Source organism: Solenopsis invicta, chromosome 5 (assembly GCF_016802725.1).
Source record: "Solenopsis invicta isolate M01_SB chromosome 5, UNIL_Sinv_3.0, whole genome shotgun sequence".
In the NCBI taxonomy this organism is placed as follows: Eukaryota; Metazoa; Arthropoda; class Insecta; order Hymenoptera; family Formicidae; genus Solenopsis; species Solenopsis invicta.
In genome coordinates, this window is record NC_052668.1 from 4597977 (window position 1) to 4620611 (window position 22635).

General features: G+C 37.2%; 3 protein-coding genes across 3 annotated transcripts; 1 reads left to right on the forward strand and 2 right to left on the reverse strand.

Moving 5' to 3' along the window:
• Nucleotides 1-9542: 9542 nt before the first annotated feature.
• On the forward strand, nt 9543-12403 carry LOC113002714 (putative nuclease HARBI1). The gene is made up of 2 exons (XM_039449279.1): nt 9543-11172; nt 11250-12403. The coding sequence occupies exons 1-2, from the start codon at nt 11030-11032 to the stop codon at nt 11785-11787; spliced, it is 681 nt and encodes a 226-aa protein (XP_039305213.1). The 5' UTR covers nt 9543-11029; the 3' UTR covers nt 11788-12403.
• A 312-nt stretch (nt 12404-12715) lies between these two features.
• LOC105203401 (trihelix transcription factor GTL1) lies at nt 12716-14680 on the reverse strand. The gene is made up of 2 exons (XM_011172188.3): nt 14288-14680; nt 12716-13998 (listed from the first exon to the last, which is right to left on the reverse strand). Exons 1-2 carry the CDS (start codon nt 14388-14390, stop codon nt 13406-13408), a joined length of 696 nt encoding a protein of 231 aa, XP_011170490.1. The 5' UTR covers nt 14391-14680; the 3' UTR covers nt 12716-13405.
• A 1018-nt stretch (nt 14681-15698) lies between these two features.
• On the reverse strand, nt 15699-16351 carry LOC120357783. The gene is made up of 2 exons (XM_039449280.1): nt 16198-16351; nt 15699-16107 (listed from the first exon to the last, which is right to left on the reverse strand). The coding sequence occupies exons 1-2, from the start codon at nt 16285-16287 to the stop codon at nt 15736-15738; spliced, it is 462 nt and encodes a 153-aa protein (XP_039305214.1). The 5' UTR covers nt 16288-16351; the 3' UTR covers nt 15699-15735.
• Nucleotides 16352-22635: the final 6284 nt, after the last annotated feature.

A 22635-nucleotide genomic window follows, 5' to 3' on the forward strand; every position in this document is an offset into this window, starting at 1 on the left:
AGCCTGACAGTTATGTAATATGTATTATTTGGGACGTGATTTTTTAATAAAATTTGACGACACCGCATAACGATACTCCATTGACAATTCTGTCTTCCGCAGTAGCCATACTTTCTTTTTCTCTATTATACAATTTTTATATATTGTTATATATTTTTTTAATTGTTACATTTTTATCTTAATTTAACTTTTATTCTTTTGTGCTCTTAGCGTTATCCAGGATCAACGACTAGGACGTGGCACATATCTGATCCCTTTGGAGTGCTTGTTTAATGTGAGTCTCCTTGCCTCTCACATTTGCGAAAAATATCACAATAAAAACTATTTTTATTCAAAATAATTGAATATCTAAACAAAGTTTAGCATTTTATTCATTATGATCAATATCATTATTATTGAATTCTAAAAGATTTTTAACATTCTCAGAAAATTCTTTTGTCTTATTCTTGATAAATTTCCGCGATGATGAAATAATTGGGTCAGATGCGATTAACAAATTGTTAACAATATCCGTATTGTTGGATTTTCGTGACATTTTCCGAGAATAATTTTCTCTGTACTTTCTAAAACATTTGTGGTTTGCTTCTTGAGCCTCTTCAGATAGCCGATCAATTGGTACTACCTCATGTTCAATTATATCTCCTCCATGAAGAAAAAGTTTATGAACAGAGACTGGCATGTAATACCACGGGTACAGAGAAACATATAATTCAGCAGTTTGAAAAGCAAACGCAGTAAATTTGGAAATATTAATTTTCTTCCCACTAGCAATGGCCTGCAAAAGAATTGAAAATCTAATTATTAAGTTTTCATCTAAATCTGTAATCTTTGCTGACAGTTGTGGATTACCAAAGAACTTTCTTGCTGTATTGCCATTATTAGAAGTGCCTTTTCCTTGCTTCACAATATCTATTAAAAGACCCATGTGTGACTTAAAGCCGATTGTATATTTTTCTTCCTTTCGTCAGTTCTTTTTTTATCATCTTTATTTCTAATTGCCCAACATTTGATATCCAGTCTATATGAAATATGCAATAAGCATTCGAAGCATCTGATCCAACAGTGCAAAGATGACAGTCCAAAGGAATAATATTCCATTTTTACAGTTCTAGTTTTTGCTAAATTAATATTATTTGTTTGCTTAGGAGAAGCGTTACATATATAACATTCATAGATGAATTTGTATCTGTTAAAATATTACATATTTTGTTATCAATCATAGTTAACAATAGTTTATGAGTAATAAAAATACTATCTTCTAAGATAGATGGTGTCAATGAAGATATTTGATTTACAATATCTTGTATGAAAGATTTAACTTCATGTTTTTTTCTTTAACAAATTTGAATTGAATTGGCCTACAAAAACGGGTAGAAGAAGGATAATTGTTTTGCCATAATACTTTGTTATTATCAGAATTATAAATTTTTATCGGCACAAAACTGCTTATTAGTATACTAAAATCATTTTTCAATGGATCGTCAAAATTTATTTTATAACGAGACTGGTCAGATGCTCCATCACAACCCCATTTAAATATCATTATCAAATTTTTTGAATTAGTTGATTCAAAATTTAATAATTTCATGAATCTGAGAGCAGTGTGATTTAGGAGACTCTGCAATGATATTTTTACTCCATCATCACATACTTCGATCAAATCTGGTAAACACTTTTTTTTTGCTTTTTGAATTTGAAAATAACTAGGTCACATCATATATTCAAGTTTCGTTACATTTTGTACAATATTGTATTGATGTCGAGTTAATTTTGCAGAGACAAATGTAGCTAGCGCAGTTGTTTTATCGACTGGTACAGTTTTATTACTAATTTCTTCACAGAATTGTCTCACCTGTTTAGCATATTTTGGATTATTTTTAATAAAATCATATATAAATTTTGCATCGTTCGATTTTAATTCTCTATCCACAATATAATTAGTCATTTCTGAATTGTTCCTTATCTCCTGCGTTTTTCTCCGTTTATGACTTTCGCTTAACTCTTCAAAAGATTTTGATGTGTTTGGAAGTGAGTGAGATAAACTAGTAATCAATTTTGATATACTATCTGGGATCTCAAATTCTTTACTTAACCATGTCTTATTATTCTTAATAAATCTTGCATTATCACGATTATTATGTATCCATCTTGATTTCAAATGTTTTGTAAAATTTGATATTTTATATTGCAATTCTTCAAAGACAGTTGGAGGTAAATGAATTTTTAGTTTATTCGTTATTAAATGCGTTAAATTTTTATAATCAGATATGTCTAGATTATTTTTTCTCAAAAGAGTAAATAGATCCCCATTTGTTTTAAAATCGTTCATGATTTTAAATTTACAAAATCTTTTGCAAATGACAAAAATAAAAATATTAGTATTTTAGGTGAAAGCTTATTATGTATTAACTGTCGTCTATTAACATAGATGGCTCCTTCGGCACAAATAAATCTCAGGTACATAAAGATGAGAGATTATTTTGACCCCTTGCAGAATGTTTAATATATACAATTGCACGTGAATCTTAACTACGAGAATAGAAAAAGACTGCGCCATCTATTGGGCATAGTAAAGATAAAGCGGAGCCGGTGAGAGAGCGAGCGGAAGAGAGGGGGGCGGAGGACAGGTTGGGAGGAGGTGGGGGAAGCGAAAGGGGCGGAGGGGGTTGATGGGGAGGGGGGAGAGAGAATATGTAAACATTGTGTAGGACAGATTTGTTGACAGTATAGAATAATTTTGAACTCTGTTATAATGCTTCACCACGTTATTATAACTTTAAACTTAATTTTTTATTAAAAAAGGTGCCCAAAGGTGGGAACAATGATAGGTTTCTGTAAACTAGACACTTTTTGCAATCTATTAGTGTATTGCGCATGTTGGACCGTATTGGACCATAAACTTTTTGGTAGTTTGAAGTATTGGATTCCGATTGTATAAATTCCATTATTTTAAATATATTTATTAGATATATCCGAATAACTTTTCAATATAAGAATAATTTTTACATTAAGTTTGAAGTTAATTTTTTGTTATAAAAAAATTTCCGCTATCGTTTTAGTTTAGTTTTAATGGGAGATTTCTCTAAATAATATGCATCGAATTGATACATCGTCACTACTTACTTCAAGTATGAACTTTATTAAATAATTTCAACAAGAATTCCAATCAAAATTAATGATATAAATATATTTTTCTATAAATTTGAGGATGTACAATAAGAAAAACATGATGAAACTACACATTTTTAAAAATTACTTTTTTGTCCCGATGTCCGGTTTTTGGTCGTATCGCCCCACTGTGCGGCGTAATCTACACCCGTTACCATGAATGGTCTCGTGGGCATTATGACCCGTTCCCTGGGCAGATCTCCCATGCTGATATCTGGTATTCTTTGGTTATATCTAAAACATTTAACGCATGTTCTTACTATTTTCTGCGCCAATCTCCACCCGTGAATAGGCTTTGTCGCACGCTGTGTAACAGCTGTTCTGAAGGGCAATGCAACATGCGTATATGCTCCTCGCGCAAAATGAGTAGCGCCAGACGATGCCTCGCCGGTAAAACGATGGGGTGCTTCTGCTTTTCTGATAGGCGTGCGTGCCTTAGTCGTCCTCCAATCCGTATCAGACCGTCATCGTCTATGAACGGACTGAGTGATTTTAACTTGTTTTTTCGCGGCAAGTCTTGATTGCTTGCTAAGCTTCGCAGCTCGAGAGGGAACCCTTCCCTCTGAGTCTGTTTGAGAATAACTTTCTCTGCTCTGTTCATTTCCTCGATGCCGATTGACCTCGCCATATACTGCTGCTTATTCGGCTTGCTTTTATCAGCTGAGCGCCTCGCGGCATCTATGAATCTAAAACAATACGCGATTATCCTGCATATCTTGCCGAACGACTCATGTTTCAGCAATAAAGGAAATGAGGGTGTTACTTGTGTCGTAACCAATGTGATAGCCGGAGCCTTTACTTCTGGTAAACTCTCACTTGGCTCTTGCATGTGTTCTGGACATCGATCATCTCTCTTAATCCAGTTTGGTCCGTGCCACCACAAATCACTAATCTCGAGCTCTTGGACAGCGACACCTCGAGACAAAAGATCCGCAGGGTTTTCCTCCGATGAGACATGTCGCCATGTAGCCTCGCTTGCCGTTAACTCCTGTATCTTCGCCACCCTATTGGCAACGAAAGCCTTAAGAACGTGAGGTTGCATCTTTATCCAACGAAGAACAATTGTGCTATCGCTCCATAAATGAACTTGACGAATTCTCCCTTTTAAAGCAGTCTTAACGCTGTCGTACAATTGCGCCAAAAGAAGTGCTGCTTCTAGCTCCAATCTAGGAAGAGAGAGTGTTTTCAGCGGTGCCACTTTGGACTTGGCACAAAGAAGATGCGAACTTGTATTGCCACTTTGATTTGTGCTAACAATGTACAAGCACGCTCCAAACGCGCTTTGAGACGCATCCCCGAATCCAAACAAGTCGGACTCTCCTCTAATGTTATCTGGGTTGACATTTCGTAGTGGCCGAATTAAACTGAGCCCTGACAATGACTCGTAATAATCATGCCACGCTGCTTGGTGTTGCAGGGGTAACGGTTGGTCCCACTGCAAATCGTCTGCCCATAATTTTTGCACGAAGATCTTTCCCTTTATCAAGACAGGTCCGAGTAGACCAAATAGATCGAAAATTTGCGATACATGTGATAGTACAGTCCTCTTCGTAAGGCTCTTCCTTACTGGCAGATCCAGTTTGTATTGCAACGTATCGCTTGATGAGCACCACAAAAGACCCAACGTCTTTGCCTCATCTTTGTCTAACGTAAGCATTTCACCATGCCGCTGATCTAGTAAAGGCTGCAAGATTTGACGATCGTTTGATCTCCACTTTCTAAGAAAGAATTGCCCCTTTTGTAACAACTCGAACAGCTGTCGTTGGAGTTCGATTACTTCTTGACGTGTATTACCTCCTGAAAGTATGTCATCCATATACGAATCCTCGATTATTGCCTTTGATGCCATCGGGTATTCCTCTTGATGCTGAATCGCCAATTCCCGGATGCAACGCATCGCATGATACGGTGCACTTGCAGTTCCGTAGGTAACGGTATTTAGCTGATAAATGTGTGGTTTCTCGTTAGAGTTGCGTCTCCAAAGGATGAGCTGTAACGCCCTGTCTCTCTTATCAACCAATATCTGCCTAAACATCTGTGCTACATCAGCATTTATGACAAATGGAAGCATTCTGAATTTTATTAATACCTTAAAAAGATTATTTTGCAAATTGGGCCCCGTGAGGAGCTTGTCATTTAGAGACGTCGTCTTTGATGACGCGTCGAATACGACACGGATTTTTGTTGTTGACTTGTCTGGTCGTAGCACTGCTTGGTGTGGCAGGAAATATACCTCTTTGTATTCTTGAAACTCTTGTTCTGAAATTTTTGACATATGACCCTGCTGCTCATAGTCGTCCATGAATTCGTAATATGCCTTTTGCAAATCTGGATTCCTTTGGAAGCTTCGCTCGACTGCTTGCAATCTCCTTTGGGCTTGATCTCGCGAATTTCCGAGTTGAACCGTTGGTCGTGTAGGTAGACGGACAACGAACCTACCATCCTGTTCTCTCCGTGTTGTGTCTATGAAGTACCTTTCGCAAGCTTCTTCTTCTGCTGTGTAGTGCCTGACTTCCGGAAGACTCTCCACTTTCCAGAATTTTTCAACTTGTTGATACAGTTGATCATTCGTGATTGCTAAACATGTTGATGCTTGATCTGTTGCCTTGGAGTTACCTGAATCTAAGCTGCCACCGATGATCCACCCCAATTTAGTGTTCTGTAATGCTGGCTGACCATCAATGCGATTTCTTGGTGCACCGATGACTAGTTTCCAATATAAACCTAATCCCACAAGTAAATCAACTTCTCCAGGCTCCTTATAAGCCGGATCTGCTAATTGTATTCCCTTTGGCATTATTATCTCGTGTGAATTTACTTTCCTTTGCGGAATTTGCTCCGTTATGGCTGGCAAGACGACGCACTCGAGCTCCGTCTTGAAGTCGTTATGAATTGCTTCCAAGCTGATTCTCACGACCTTGCAAATGTCTGTTTTGACTCGACCTATTCCACTGACTGGTTCGTCACCTTTAGTCCATGGTAATTTCAGCCTTTGCAGTAGATCCGTTGTTATAACATTCAACTGCGACCCTGGATCTAACAATGCACGACAGATTACTCGTTTTTCATCGCTGTTTCGAATATAAACCTGAGCTGTGGAGAGAATGTGATGCGCACTTGTATTTTTATGCGCTGCGCTTGATACATTCACTGCATTTGTACAGTGTACGACAATTGGTGCTGTTGTGATTTCCTCTTCTGTCTTCTTGTGCTCCTCTCTATGCAAGAGCGTGTTGTGCCTGCCTGAGCATTTTTTACATGTTGATGCTTTACACTCCTTCGTTTGGTGTCCTGTATTGAGGCAATTGATACATAACCTCTTTTCCATAATGCATTTTTTACGCTCGTCTGGAGTCAATTTCAACAGTTTGTTACAACGGAACACTTGATGTGCCTCGTTACAAATTTTGCACTGAAGTGAAGTCGCTGCTAATACGATCTTCTTTCCTGTTTTCTTCTCCTGATTGTCTTTGGGAGACGGCTGCTGTTTTGTTTGAGTAATCTTGTTTTGATTTAGCATGCGTAATGTGTTCTGACAGCGTTCTGTCAGAAATGCAATAAAGTCATCTAACTTCGGCATATTCTGTGGCGTATGATTCTTTGCACGATCCTGCCAATCGCGCTGTTCAATGTAATCAAGTTTCTTTTTTGACAGATGCAATATTATCGTATCCCAATGATCCACGGGCTGATGCAGGAATTTCAACGAAGATTTGTGCGTTTGTATGTGCCATATGAGCTGCCTTATTGATTCGGCCTTGTTGTCCTTTGTGATAAACGGAAAATTGAATAATGCGTCTAGATGCGTTTCTATGATCATCATTTCATTATCGTATGTGTTTTTTAGAAGCTGCCAAGCATTCTCGTAATTTTCGTTGCTGAAGCCTTCGATGACCTTTCGTGCTTCCCCTGTTAGCACTCCGATGAGATACTGAAACTTCTGTGGTCCTGTTAAATCTCTATCGTTATGTATTGTGGTTTCAAAGCTGTTTTTGAAAAACAACCATTTGATGTATTCTCCACTAAACTCTGGGAGCTTTATCTCGGGAAGCTTTGGTTTGTTTCGCCTTTCCCGATAGGGGATGCTCTCTTGTCTGAGCCCGCTGGTTGATGCCTGATTGTGACTGCTGTCTCTTTGTTGTTGCTGTTGCAACGTTGCTTGTAACCGATCCTTTTTTCGATGATTATTTGCTGTGCCTTAGCTGCTATGCTGTAATATCTTTCTTCGAAAGTTACTCGCTGTCGTCTTCCGTTGGCACGCCGTCTTGCATGTCTATTTCCTCTATTTGTTGCTGAATTTTCTCGAATGAATTCCAGAGTTCTTCCAATTTTTTGAGCCTAACCTGTGCCTCTGCTGCTGAACATTCCGAGTTAGCCTCAAAGAAGCTCTGTAATCTGGTGACTTGACTTTTAACCCTACCTCTTCGTTGCTTTAGTTCTGTTAATTCTGACATTTTGCAAATATTTATACTACTGACGTGTTACAAGTTACGACTGTATTGAAAGGAGGATATTATTGGAAATGAATTATGGGAAGCGACTCACTAACCTGTTTTCCTCGATGCCCCACGTTGTGTGACCGAATCGAGCCTCGATATGATGTTGCGTTGCCTTGTTGATGCAACGCTTCGATGTGCATATTGCTGCGCTGTCTCGCTGTGTTGTCTCACTGCGTTGTCTCACTGTGTTGTCTCACTGTGTTGTCTCACTGATCCTTGCGATCCTTGCTGAGTTGCGTTTCTTAGCGTCGTTGTTACGGCGCACCTGCGCAAGCACGCTGTGTGCGTGTGCGTGTGTGTTATACGGTCGGTGTGTCCGACCGTTGCACTGCTTCCTGGCGTCGTTGTTACGGCGCGTCCGGGTAAGCACGCTATGTGTGTGCGTACTTGTGTTGCGTGGTCGTTGTGTCCGACCGACGTATGCTTCCTAGCGTCGTTGTTACGACGCGTCCAGGCTAGCACGCTGTGTGTGTGTGCGTGCTTGTGTCGTGCGGCCGTTGTGTCCGACCGACGTATGCTGATTTACGTTGCGACTCACCGACTGTGGGCGAGATTCGGGCTGTTGGGCGCCAATGTTTATTTTGGAATGATAACTGACTAGACTCGACGGATTTTCCAAATGTAACAACTTTATTTCAACGGATCGCCATGTGCGACGATCTTCTTCATCCGCCATGTCTCACAAAAACCGACGTAGCGCCACACGCGTTCTTATTACTAACTACGTTTCCAACCGGTACGCCCAGACGATCTAATCGGTAACAGACTTTATCCGAGATGCGCTCTAAAACCTTATGTGGGCCGGTGTACGGCTGATCTAAGGGGCGTCTGCTACTTTTTACTTTGAGAAAAACATGTGAACAATTATATAAGTCTTTGTGGAAAAACGTTTTAGGTTTAATATGATGCGAGGTCGGTCTAGGTCGCAGCTTTTGCATAATTACGCGGAAATCCTCAACGAAAATCCGTGGGTTACTCGGCATTTCCCCGGAGGAGAAAAATTCACCTGGGACCTTGAGCGTGGTGCCATAGACTAATTCCGCTATGGAGGTGCCTAAATCTTCCTTGAAGCAGGTTCTCAAACCAAGCAAAACCACTGGTAGTGTGTCGATCCTTTGAGCTTCGCCATGGCACATCAATGCGGACTTGAGGGAGCGATGCCATCGCTCGTTGATCCCGTTGGACTCCTGGTGATACGCAGTTGTTCGGCAGTGCTTCGAATCAACAAGTTGGACTAGAGCATCGAACAATTGTGCCTCGAATTGTGAGCCTTGATCAGTTGTGATCAGGCGTGGGGAACCGAACCTGGCTACCCAGCGAGTGAAAAGGTTCTTTGCCACCGTATCTGTAGTGCAGTCCTGCAAAGGAATGGTTTCGGGCCAACGAGTAAATCGATCGACCATCGTTAACAGATATCTGAAACCTTTAGATGGAGGCAGGGGACCGACAATATCAATATGCACACATTCAAAACGTGAGTCAGGCACTGGGATTTTAGTGGGCGAAACGTGGTTGTACCGATGGATTTTCGATTGCTGGCACACTAAACATGTACGGGCCCACTCTTTAATGTCTTTCGCCATAGATGGCCACACAAATTTTTGCGAAATTTGTCGATGCGTTGCTCTGCCGCTTGGATGCGACATCTGATGCACCATGTCGAACACTTGTCTGCGCAATGATGCAGGGATGTACGGTCTGATGTCATCTTCCGAGGTGTCACAGAAGATGGTGGATGCTGTCTCCGATAGGGTAAACTTTTTTAGCCTTAGTGATGTTGCTGCGGATTACTTCAACTGTTGCAGTTCTTCGTCTGAGGATTGAGCTTCTGCAGTTTCCTGCATGTCAAGGCTGGTTGGCATCACGATGGTGTCGACGCGAGGAAAAGCATCTACTACGATGTTCTCGGCGCCTGCGATGTGGCGAATGTCAGTCGTGAACTCTGAGATGAAAAGCAGCTGGCGAGTTTGCCTGCGAGACATTTGATCGGATTTCCTCTTAAATGCGAATACGAGGGGCTTGTGGTCTGTTACGATGTAAAAATTTTGTCTTTCGAGCATGAAACGAAAGTGCTTGATAGCCAACAGCTCTCTATCATACGCACTATACCTAGTTTGCGTGGGTGTGAGTTTCCTCGAGACTCGTGTCGAGGAAACTAAGTGTGAAGAAACTAAGTGTAAAATTCTGTTGCTGCGCTGTTGCAATACTGCACCGATCGCTGTATCTGAGGCGTCCGTCTGCAACGAGAGTGTTGCCTTACTATCAGGGAATGCAAGTGAGGTGGCTTGAGCAAGGTGTTTTTTAACTTCCTGAAAAGCTTGTCTGAGGGTCCGGGGTCCACACTATTTTTGCGTTATTGCAACGTTTACGTCCGGAGATTTCCTTGAGCAATGGCGCCTGCATGGTTGCAACGTCTTTGAGAAATCGGTTGTAAAAGTTGAGCATGCCCAAGAAGCGTCGAAGTCCTTTAACCGTTGCTGGTTCTTGGAAATCGGTGATGGCTTGGACCTTTTCAGGTAGGGGTCTAATGCCTTCCGTGCTGATTGTGTGTCCCAGGAACCTGACACTTTTTTGACCAAAAACACATTTATTGGGGTTGATTGCGATTCCGTACTGTTGAAGTCTGCCGAGGAGTACTCTCAGGTGCTCTTTGTGTTGTACTTCATTCTATGAAGTGATCAAGATATCATCAATATACGTAAAGCAGAAATCAAGTTCCGCGGTTACCCGATCCATGAATCTTTGAAAGAACTGCGCCGCGTTACGCAGCCCAAAAGTCATAAACGGAAATTCAAACAGTCCAAATGGTGTAATAATTGCGGTCTTTGGAATATCCGATTCGCGGACTAGTATTTGTTGGAATGCGCGCACCAAGTCTAGGGTGGAGAATATAGTCTTGTCATGCAGAAAATGCGTGCTGTCTTGCAAAAAAGGAATTGAGTAACGATCTGGCAAGGTTACCTCATTGAGTTTGCGGTAGTCCCCGCACGGGCGCCAGTTACCCTAGGTAAGTTGCAAGTAGTAAATATTTAATATTGCTCATAAGGACAAAACGTGGTTTTACAATAGGTTGAAATAAATGAGTGAGAGGATATTAAATGTAATTAATTTATATATGTGCATTAATAAAAAGCAAAACATTTCGACAATGTCTTCTTCAGTCGCAGAGCAAAATTAACAATAATCAAAGGCAATAATCATATACGTATGTCAGAGTTCTGTGTATAATTGATTTGTTTCCTTTTTCAGAATTAATTGAATCCTCCTACTTGTTTATTTCGGCCTATTGTAAAACGACACGTTTTGTATTATATTTAATATTGCATTATTATTATACAAGAATTTAATTTCTTTGTTACAGAATGTTTCCCGAAACATATGAAATTATTTTACATTTGATTGAACCAGCTTTATGTCGAACCAATGCAATGAGAAGAAAGCAAATACATCCAGGAAAACAATTGTTGATAGCATTATGGTTTTTGGCTACTCCAAATTTTTACAGGTATTTGCTTTAATTTTAGTAATCTAATATTTTTTTGTTTTTGGCTTTAGAAATATATAACACGTTTGTTTTTACAGATCAATACATGTACAATTTGGTGTTGGAAAAGCCACAGCATTCAGAGCAGTAAGACGCATAACTTATGCTTTACATTGTCTTGCACCAAGATTTATTCGATGGCCAAGAGATGAAGCATTAAATCGCACCATTGAAGAATTTTCAAAAGCAAGAGGTTTTCCTAGTGTAATTGGCACTCTTGACGGATCTTATATCAAAATTAGAGTTTCAACAAAAGATGCTGCTTCATACATATGCAGGAAACAGTTTCATGCGATTCACTTGCAAGCTGTATGCGATGCAAAATGCATATTCAGCCATTGTTATGCAGGACATGTTGTTTCAGTACATGATGCAAGAATGTTTAGAAATTCTGCACTGGCTCATTACATTGAGGTACCAAACGAGTATTTTCCTTTGGACACTCACATTGTAGCAGATGCTGCATATTCAATTCATTCGCATGTAATGGTTCCATTTAGGGATAATGGCCATCTTACAGCACGTAAAAAAAATTTTAATTATACTTTGTCTTCAACTAGGATGGCTATAGAATGAGCTTTTGGATTATTAAAAGTACGATTTCGTATTTTATTGGATTGTCTATCTCTGACTGATATAAAAAAGATACCACAGGTCATACTAGCTTGTTGCGTTCTTCATAATTTCTGTATGCTACGAAATGATGAATTTCCAATTGTGGTATATCCAAATGAAGAAAATGCTGTACCTGATGTAATAGGAGCTGGAGCAGAATCAGGCAATATTAAAAGGAATAGAATTATGAATGAATTAAGAATGTGGGCTAGAAATGAACATGCTTTATAATTTCATATTAGTTATAATGTTAGGAACAGCAATCATAATTGTCTTATAGATAACTATACTAGATAGCTATACTTTAGATATACTATAGATTATAAATTTATACTACTCAGAAAGTAGAATGACAACATAAACGCGAAGTTATTTGATATCTTTTCCTAACATAAAAAGCAATGCTATTTATCATTACCATCATTAAATAAATTAATTGCTCAACTTTTATGAATGTCTATAAAAAAATGTACAATTTATCCCAGGCAGACTATAACTGCCCAATTTTTTACAAATTTGTGCATTATAACAATACTGTATATCTACTAATAATATAAAACTGTCGAATATATATATATGTTTGTGTTAATAATTGCTTCCCTATATTTGTTACTGCAAAAAGTTTTATGTAAAAGGTACCAAATACAATTTATATATGCAGAATAATAAGAATTGTAAATTGAAGAGTTCTATTAATTATAAAAGTAATTAATAACAACAAATATATAATTAAAAAAGAACTAATAAAGGTGTATCGTGATTTAATTGTGCAACAATGGTAGGATAGGCGAATGAACGTGTAACCTCATCTCATCGCGTTGATCTATTACTAGTATAAATAAAAAATGACAAAATATTTTAGAAGTAATTTATTTAAAAATAACATGTGTCAGTAACGAAATATTTTATTTATTTTATTAATATAATTTAATATATTTTACATATCGAGTTTAAACGGACTGAAAACCAACTGTTATTAAATGGCTTACTTATATTAAAAAAAAATATTATATCAATACAGAAATTTTATCAACAATTTTTAATTACTTCTTTGGTATACATGAAACTAAAATACTTTTTATTTGGGAATTTCAAGTATCGTTAGCAAATAAAAATACAGATAAACTTAACGCTTAAAGAAATCTTAAAGAAAATTTATAGGAACTTTATAGAACTTACTCACAAATAATAAACTAAACATTCGTAAACAATGCATAAAATAAAGAAAATCTTGCAATGAATACTTATACAATATTTTAACCATATTTTTAATTTCAAAAAAATATTCAACTACTAAAGTATCAAAACATTGCTCATATGAAAAAAAAATTAAGAAAGTTATTTAGATTCGTTTTGTTTTTCTACAAGTTTACCAAGAAGATGAACAAAGGATTTTTGGATTTCTGAGTTTTCTTTATGCATCTGTCTTCTTTCTTCTGCAATCATCTGCCATCTCTGTTCCTTTTTTTCTTCTCCTTCCAGTCGTTCTTTTCTTTTCTCTTCTTTTGTCTGATCCTTATTAGTTTTTAGGTCTGATATGAAAGATTCCAAGACCATTTCTACTTTCCCTTTTTTAGGTTTAGACAAAATCCTGACATTCTAAATTATCCGTAGATGAAGAAAATTGTGAGGCTTCATAATTTGCAGATGTTGACGGAAATGCACTGGGTTCAGCTGGTCCATCACTGCTAGTTACAGCTGAAGGACAAACCCAGCTTTTATTGCTAAATAAAGATTCCATAATGGAATAGAATGTCCAAGAACTGTTGTGATTTCCACTCTTAGCATTCGAATCTTTAATTTTTTTATAAGTTCTTTTTAAGCTTGACATCTTATTTTGAACTTGTATTTTAGAAACGTTATAATTTGAGTTCTGCAATTCTGTAGCAATTTCGGACCATATTTTGTTATGACGTTTTAACCCAGTAGTGAATTCATGTTCTTGTTCACGATATAACTCTAAAAAGAGCATGACAGCTTTTTCTGGCCAAGTAAATGTTGTTTCAGGTTCATTTTCTTTTTGAGTTTCTTTGACATTATCACCTTCAATTGAATCTAATTTTAGACTTGTAAAATTTTGATTACAATCATTAGAATTTGTAATTTGTTGGATCGTAGTAGCACTTCTTTTTTCTGTTTCTTCATTAATTATTTTCTGAAGTACATCTTGATCTAGAAAATAACAAGAAACTAATAGAGCATTTATAAGAGTGAAAACATTCAATTAATTTCCAAAAGTACATCATAATATTCTTAAAAGTATGGGTAAATGTTTTTTGACCACGTTGCAATTGACCACCAACTATTCACAGCGCTTGAATAGTAGAAAAATCCTAGGCACCGGCCGCTGTGAATGATTGTGGTAAATCGCAACGTGGTCAAAAGACCATGTTGCAACGTAGGCAACGGGACGTTCTCTGAAATTTTTGTAAGTTAAAAGAATAACATCTCCAAAACTTACCTCCATCTTTTATCCATTTATATTGCTCAGGTGATACCATAACGGTATACAATTCTTCTTTTTTGCCAAAAAGAATTGGAAGAATAATTTTATCATCTGCCATTTTTAGCAAGCTCACACAAATATAACCTATAAGTTTTATATTTCGCGCTAAAATATACTAAATGCATAAGCGGCATGAACTGCCTCAACTCGCGAGGTGAGGCACGTCATGCAGTCTCATGCACCGGAAGAAGCGGAGTCATACTCTTGGCGGTAAATTGATTCATGCATGCAGCGAGTGCGCATGAAGAGAAACGGAACGAACTTCTAGAGTAAGTGCACCTATTATCGTGGCCTGCCCTACTACCGTTTCGAAAAATAGATGATAGCTCGTTAAAAAAAGAGTACCTATAGAAAAAAATTATTTCACATTTAACTCAAAGGTAATTGTTAAGAATACTCACTGCACCTCCGATTTTGATGAAATTAGGCTCATTCGACGCGTTTTCACTCGCGCGCGCGGGGGGAGGGGATGGAGTGGGGGTGGAAAGGGTGGGGATGGGGGTGGAAAAGGTGGGGTGGGGGTAGACCTCGCTCCACGTAAAAAGTCCCCTGTATCATGTAAATTAAAATAACAATTAATTTGGCTGCAAAGCAGACATCTGTGGGGGAGGGTACGCTGGGGGTGGAGAAAGTGGGATGGGGATAGACCTCGCTCCACGTGGAAAGTGCTTTATATCATGTAAATTATGATAAAAGTTAATTTCACTGTAAAACAGACATCGGTAATTTCAACTTCCATGCAAAACAATTTTTTATTTAAAACTAAGATTCAGGTTGGGCTATTATAAGAAATATTGTACAGATTTCTAAATTTCAAAATTTTTATTTAACATTTTTTAAATAAATTATTAGTATATAATAAATTTTTTATAATACCACTAAAATATTGCACAGTACATTTGGGCACCTTACAGAGTGTAAGGAAAAACTAATAGATTTCTTAATGCAACACGGTATTTTGGAAAATAGAGTTAAGTGTAGTCAATGTAGTAGTGATGTAAATATCAATAAAGAAACGCTAATGTATCGATGTCAAAAACGATACACTGTTAAGGACAAACTTAAATAACGCATTAGCAAGCCGTGCTAGTGCTGGGTTGTTCGCCACTAGTTGCAGGTTTTTGCTCGGCTCTGGTTGCAGGCTCGCAGGTGGACAGCGGAGGATACATCTCAGCGATGACATCAAAGAAGGCTTCGATGCGTTCCAGTCGGCTATAGGCGCGTTTGAAAAGATATTCGGATAAATATCCCTCAAAATGTTCAGATTTTCTTCCAAACTTTGGGATATTTCCCCAAATCTCTCTCCAAACACGCTCTATATGCTGGGTGTGAGCACCTGTAAATATAAAAATGTATTAAAATATAAAATACAAAAATATTAATATAATATACTTAAGCAAAAATTAACGGTAGATATATTTTAAATTTTTCTTACCCGTTTGAGGATCGACAAAGTTATACGAGTGGTTTACTGTCAGATGTTGGAAGCCTTCATGTTGTAAACAATCATAAGACTTCCAACAATCTGACACGATGGTGGTTCCTGGTAAAACCCACTCTTTTATACACTTTAAAAGTGTGTCCGTTGTGCGATCCTCCACTGGAACGACGAAAATCTTCTTTGTGTCTCGCTCGTATCCTCCGAAAATCCATTGGCCTTTGACGAGTCGACCCCGATTGTATTTACGTCGGCCAAGTTTTGCCTCGTCGATTTCTACAATGCGTCCTGGGCCACCAAGCTTCTCGCTATGCTTATCAGCCCAGAACACACAAACCTGTAAGTAGAAATAATGTTATTATTTTATTTACTGTATTTTAACATATATGATATATATTTACTTAGTATATAAAAAAATATTAATTACCTCGCGACAAAAATTGAACCAGTCCACAATTACAGGTTTCGACACGCCAGTTTCCTCCTGCGAGTCATCTTGACGTGGATGTCGCAGCATTAGAAAACATGCAACGATTTTACAAACAGTTACCACGTCAAGATTACTGCGATCAAACCAACTGCCTGCTTTCCCATTTTTATTAAATGTACAGCATTTGCTTAAACGTTTTTTATGTTTGTCCTTAACAGTGTATCGTTTTTGACATCGATACAGTAGCGTTTCTTTATTAATATTTACATCACTGCCACATTGACTACACTTGACTATATTTTTCAAAATACCGTGTTGAATTAAAAAATCTATTAATTTTTCCTTACACTCTGTAAGGTGTCCAAATTGAAACAACGTTAGTGGCATCGTAGATGTGGCAGGTACGTGCAGGTACTAGCTACTGTTTATTGACTGGATGTTGTATTTCATTTGTTTCTACGTTAAATTTACATTCAAATTTCGTGCACATTTCTACCACAAAGTTACTAAAACGCATGCGCATGCGGTCAGCAGCATGCAAACGTGACCACAGCGCATGCTCAGTTCGCTACATAACGCCGAGATGACAGGTATCTTAACCTGTGCAATCGCTAACTTTAACGATTGATATTTCGGTTCGCGGGCCAGAGCGACACTTTTTCTTGCCAGATTCTTTCATTTTGAGTGAAAACGCTTCGAATGAGCCTAATTTCGTCAAAATCGGAGATGCAGTGGGTATTCTTAACAATTACCAACTCAAAAGTAAAATAAATTAAAATCAAATAAAGATGGAAATATGAATACATTTAATGAGTAAATCAAATTTACTCACGAAATTAGGTGCAATGCGCATGTTGTTGGTACTCGTATTACAGCGGTATTCTCGTTTCAATGAAAGTGCAAATAACTTGACACATAAGTATTTAGTTTACTATCATTCTATCATTTTTTCATGCTACGCGCGTGATACACAGCTTTTGATATTATAAATTACAAATTTACTTGATATACACATAATTCTTGATAACTGTCAAAACGCGATCTCCACGATGACAGTAGCTCACAAAGTAAGCACAGTATGAGAACTAATCAGCATTACGAAATACATTTTTTTCATCAACGGTATTTGGGACACGATAATTGGTGGAAACGGGTACACGATTTGTACATGACCACGATGACAAGCGCATTTCGTTTTTACTAATTTTAATATTAATAAAATTGCATTTTGTTAATAATAGATGGATTTATATATTCTTTTAGTTTTTTTATAAACGTTAAGAAAAAAAGGTTTAAACTTTTGATTTATTTATTTTTTTTTAAGATACATTGAAGTTGGGATTTTCAGAAAACGCCACGATAATAGGTGCACTTACCCTATGCGTCTATGCGCATCATGCAAAAAACGGAACGCACCCCGAGAGACGTGTGGATATTGAGCGACTCGCCCAGTCAACAGAGGCATCATCATCATCATCGTTAACGATTCACGAACTTTGCGTGTAAATCGTAAAACTGCGCGATGAAAATATTGTTAAATTAACGTTGCTCGATGCTTGTATTTACCTAAAGCCTGCAACTGTGCTATTTATATTCAATCTAGAACATTGTATCGAGCACATGTATTGTATGCTACATCAAAACACGATTACAAAACACTAAAAAATATAAATATTTAGTAAATTTATTGCGCTTGAACTGTATCATGAATAAACGCGAAGCGATACGTATGTTGCACAGATCTTACGATACGAATTCACAAATCGAGTGCGAATTAATAGCTTCTACTGGGAGATTTCCGATAGCGCACATCCCAATAGCCCACCAACCAATCATCTTGACTTATCTAACCTAACCTACGGAAAATCTCTAGGCATCTGCCATTGTGAGTGGTTTGTGTGCTATCGGGATCCGCCGGCTTATGTTATTGATACTATTGTGAACAAAGCATTACATGAACAATAAAAAGGATTTTAAAAAGTATGCTCTTTAAAATGTACTTAAAAATCTATCCTTTTCCATCATTTCCTATTTTCTTAGTAAATAATAATACGATCTTTTAGAGAGTTACTATTACAACTGATTTGGTATCCACATCGAGACTGATCGTATAATACATTCGCCAAACTTATAGGCTTTGTTTACACCGAATACTTGATACGCGTAATATTTAGTAACTTTCTATTCAATTATCTTAATTTCGGTAATAAATTTAATGAATAGTATGTTAAGCTGGTACAATATGAATCAAGATAATTAATTAAATATAGATATCACGTATACATTTACACATATTGTCGAAATTAAGACAATTTAATAGAAAGTTACTTGTTAGTATGCGTGTCAAGTGTTTGGTGTAAACTAGGTCATAACTGAAACATGAGTTTTGTTTAATCAATCGAAATATTAACGCTTCCCTCATGCATCATCTAGATATTGTTTCAACGTGCAGCAGCCGGACTATCGGCGCTTATCTTTATTAAGAAAGATACTTTGCAAGATTAGACATGCCACTGGGCAGCAACCGCACACGAAAGAGCCCAGCAAACACAGTTACATAACGGCAATGTTAATAAAATAAAATCGAAAGTAACACGCAATATAACATGTGCGTTACATGTAATATCCATGTTAGTTGTAATTTCCCACTCATAAAAAAAATAACAGTTACATAACAGTTGTATCATATTTGTTATACAGCCCTGCCGAAAATGTACGATTAAAACCGATAAAAAAAAGTAATCCGAATCGATCGGGATTTCTGCACCGAAAATATAGTATTAAAACCGATTGAAAATAAGAACCCAATCAAAACCCAGATAGATTTATTAAAACAGAATACATTAATGTAAATGTAATAAATGTTTAATTTATAAAAAATATTTCTTGTATCTTTTTCGTTAAAAAGGATTAAAAAAAGATTAAATTTGAATTAAACATTTCATTTATGTACAAAATTAAATAACAATACAAATTGTTATTTACACATAAAAATACAAAATTTTATGTGGAACAGAGTTCCACACACACACACACACACACACATACACACATCATGTTTGAAAAAAGTGAGAGCGAGTATTCGTCTCGAGGTTGCAATAAGCAGCTCCTAAAAGTCTCACTGAAGTATGAGCTGGGGAGTCGGCCGCCGTGGCGCCTAGATATAACGCATGTGGCCGCACTCGACTCACGAGAAAATCTCCGGCGTGGCCATCAAGTGGTGGCGCCAAAACTCACTTGTTAAATGCATTTCAATTCAAAATTACAGAATTACATAAATTATAATTATAAAAGGTTAAGAATGATGTTTGGAAATAGGCAGTATAAAACTTGTTTTATTACACTTGGAAATGCCAATACAGATTTAATCTGAACAAATACTTTATGCAAATTACAAAACGTGTGAATAATAATTGTGACTACTGAATTGTAAAGGTTTACTCTAAGACAAGAAACAAAGCCAAAGAGAGGAATGCTATACCGCACACACAGGCATACCACATCACTACAATAGACACTAGCGCTGTCTAGTGATCCTCTGATCGCGTTCAGAAAGCCCATATAACTATTGTTGCATTCCAACACTCCTCCTCAACAATAATTAGTTATCCATTCATACCACTCAGCTGTCTTAAATTCCTTAATCTTATTCGCTCAAGTGGTTTGGTTAAAATATCCGCAATCATTGTTTCCGTCGGACAGTACTTATAACTTATAACGCCCGTATCGCTTAAATCCTTTACAAAATTATACTTAGTACTGACATGTTTAGTTCTTTTACTGTACTTATCCTTATTTACTAATTTGATACAGCTTTGATTATCTTCGAATATTATAGTTGGATACACTTGCTTTTCATTTAAATCTTTAAGTAAATTTTGCAACTATATCGCTTCCTGACATGCCTCTGCTAGGGCGATATACTCGGCTTCTGTAGAAGACAGTGCTACGCACGTCTGCTTTCTACAGGCCCAACTTATTGTGCCTCCGTTAAATTTGAATAAATACCCGCTGTTAGACTTTCTATCTTCTATATCCTGTGCCCAATCAGCGTCCGCATATCCAACTAGAACATCCTTTTCATCTTTTTCTGTGGAACTTAATTTTAACTTTAAATGCTTAGTGCCCTTTAAATAACGAACTATTCTCTTCGCTTCTATCCAATCTTGTTCTGTAGGACAATTCATTTTTCTACTGAGTATCGATACGTTAGCTGTTATATCTACCCTAGTATTCGTAGCAATATATATTAACGCTCCAATTAAACTTTGGTATTTCTTCTTTTCAATCTTATTTGACTCATCCTTCATGTTTCTGTAACCTATGTCGAGTGGAATTTTGGACTCCTTTGCATTCTCCATCTTATATATCCTTAGTAGCTTCTCAATATAACCCGTTTGACCAATGCTGTATATACCATCTTTATCCTTAGTAACATTAATACCTAAATAAAAACTAATGTCTCCGAGATCTGTTAACTCAAAATGATTACATAATCTTTTATACATGTTTGATATATACTTTATATTATTACTTGCTATTATTATATTGTCTACCTATAACATCATATAAACTTTATCATTACTGACCTTTTTAGTATACAAACACAAATCTACTTAACTTTGCTTATATCCTTCTTTAATTAAAATACTACTTAACTTTTCGTTCCAAACTTTAGCAGCTTGTTTTAAACCATAAATGTTTTTGTTCAACTTACATACCATGTTTTCTTTTCCCTTTACCTGGAAGCCCTTGGGTTGTGCCATATAGATCGTTTCATCGAGTATTCCATTTAAGAACGCATTCTTTACATCATAGTGCCGAACTGTTAAATTCTGCTTACTCGCTACAGCCAATAACGTCCTGAACGTAGTGTGCCTTGCCACAGGTGCAAATACCTCCGTGTAGTCCACTCCATACTCCTGAGAGTAGCCCTGCGCAACTAGTCTTGCTTTATACCTCACTATGCGTCCTTGAGCATCTGACTTTGCTTTGTAGACCCATCTGCATCCCACGACGTTCTTATCTATAGGCTCGTCCACCAATGTCCACGTACCAGCTTTTATGAGTGAATCATATTCTTCCTTCATGCTCTTCATCCACATGATATTGTCTGATGAAGATACTGCTTCCTCGTATGTGTCTGGTTCAAACGATTCTTCTCCTCCTGAATAATATGCTAGGTTACAATATCGATCTGGTGGGACTCCTTTATTTTTTCTTTGTGATCTTCGTAACTCTTTATCCTCACTGTTGCTCTCCACCTGTATGTCTGTCTCCTTTTCTTCTTGACCTTCTTTTTCTTGAATGCTTTCTTTATTTTCAATTTCCTTTTTTAATGGATTCCATATAACTTCTTTATTATCCTTTGTTTTTTGTTTCTGTTCCTTTTGTATGATTACTTCTTTAGTTTCGTTACCTTCATCAAGAAAATTAACATCTCTACTTATTATAACTTTATCTGTACTCGTGTCTAACAAACGATATCCTTTTGCATTTTCCGCATAACCCACGAATACAAACTCCTTTGCTTTTTCATCCAATTTTCTTCTTAATTCTTTTGGAGTGTGTGCATACACCTTAGAGCCGAATATGTGTAAATGTTGCAACGACGGTTTCTTCTTATACCATCTTTCAAATGGTGTCGTACCTGTAACCTTTGTATACAATCTGTTCTGTAGGTAATTAGCCGTGCACACCGCTTCTCCCCAATATTTGTTTGGTAGATCTGCATCAATCAGCAAGCACCTTGCCATTTCCATTAGATATCTATTTTTCCTCTCAGCTGTACCATTTTGCTCTGGAGCATATCCAACGGTGTACTGCATCTCGATGCCTTCTTCGCGTAGAAAATTCTTCAAATTTGCATTTACGTACTCTTTGCCTTGATCAGATCGAATGACTTTAGGTACTTTCTTCATTTTTGTTTTCATACTTCTTACATAATCCTTGATCTTCTCCGTTACTTCCGATTTATGTTCCATTAAATATACCTCCGTATACTTGCTGTAATCATCTATTAGGGTAAGCACGTAGCGCTTCTTTCCAGGAGTTACCGTTTGCATGGGTCCGCAAACATCTGTGTGTATTAGATCTAGTGACTCTTCCGATTTACTGGATGACTTCTTTGGGAATGGCTTCCTCGTCATTTTTCCCTTTATACATGTCTCACAGACGCTTCTAATACCGCAATCTGCAATTTTCAAGCCTGTTACTAGATCTTGTATTATCATCTGTTTTACCGCTTCTGGATCCCTGTGACCAAGTTTCCTATGTAACATGTGTTGGCAATCTTTCGTGTGCTTGTTTACTGCCATTAAAGCCTTGTGATCAAACCGCAATCTGTATAGATTTCCGCTAAGGTCTGCAGTAGCTATAGTAACTTTATCTTTTATTATCCTGCATTTTTTTGCTGTAAACTTTACTTGAAGGCCC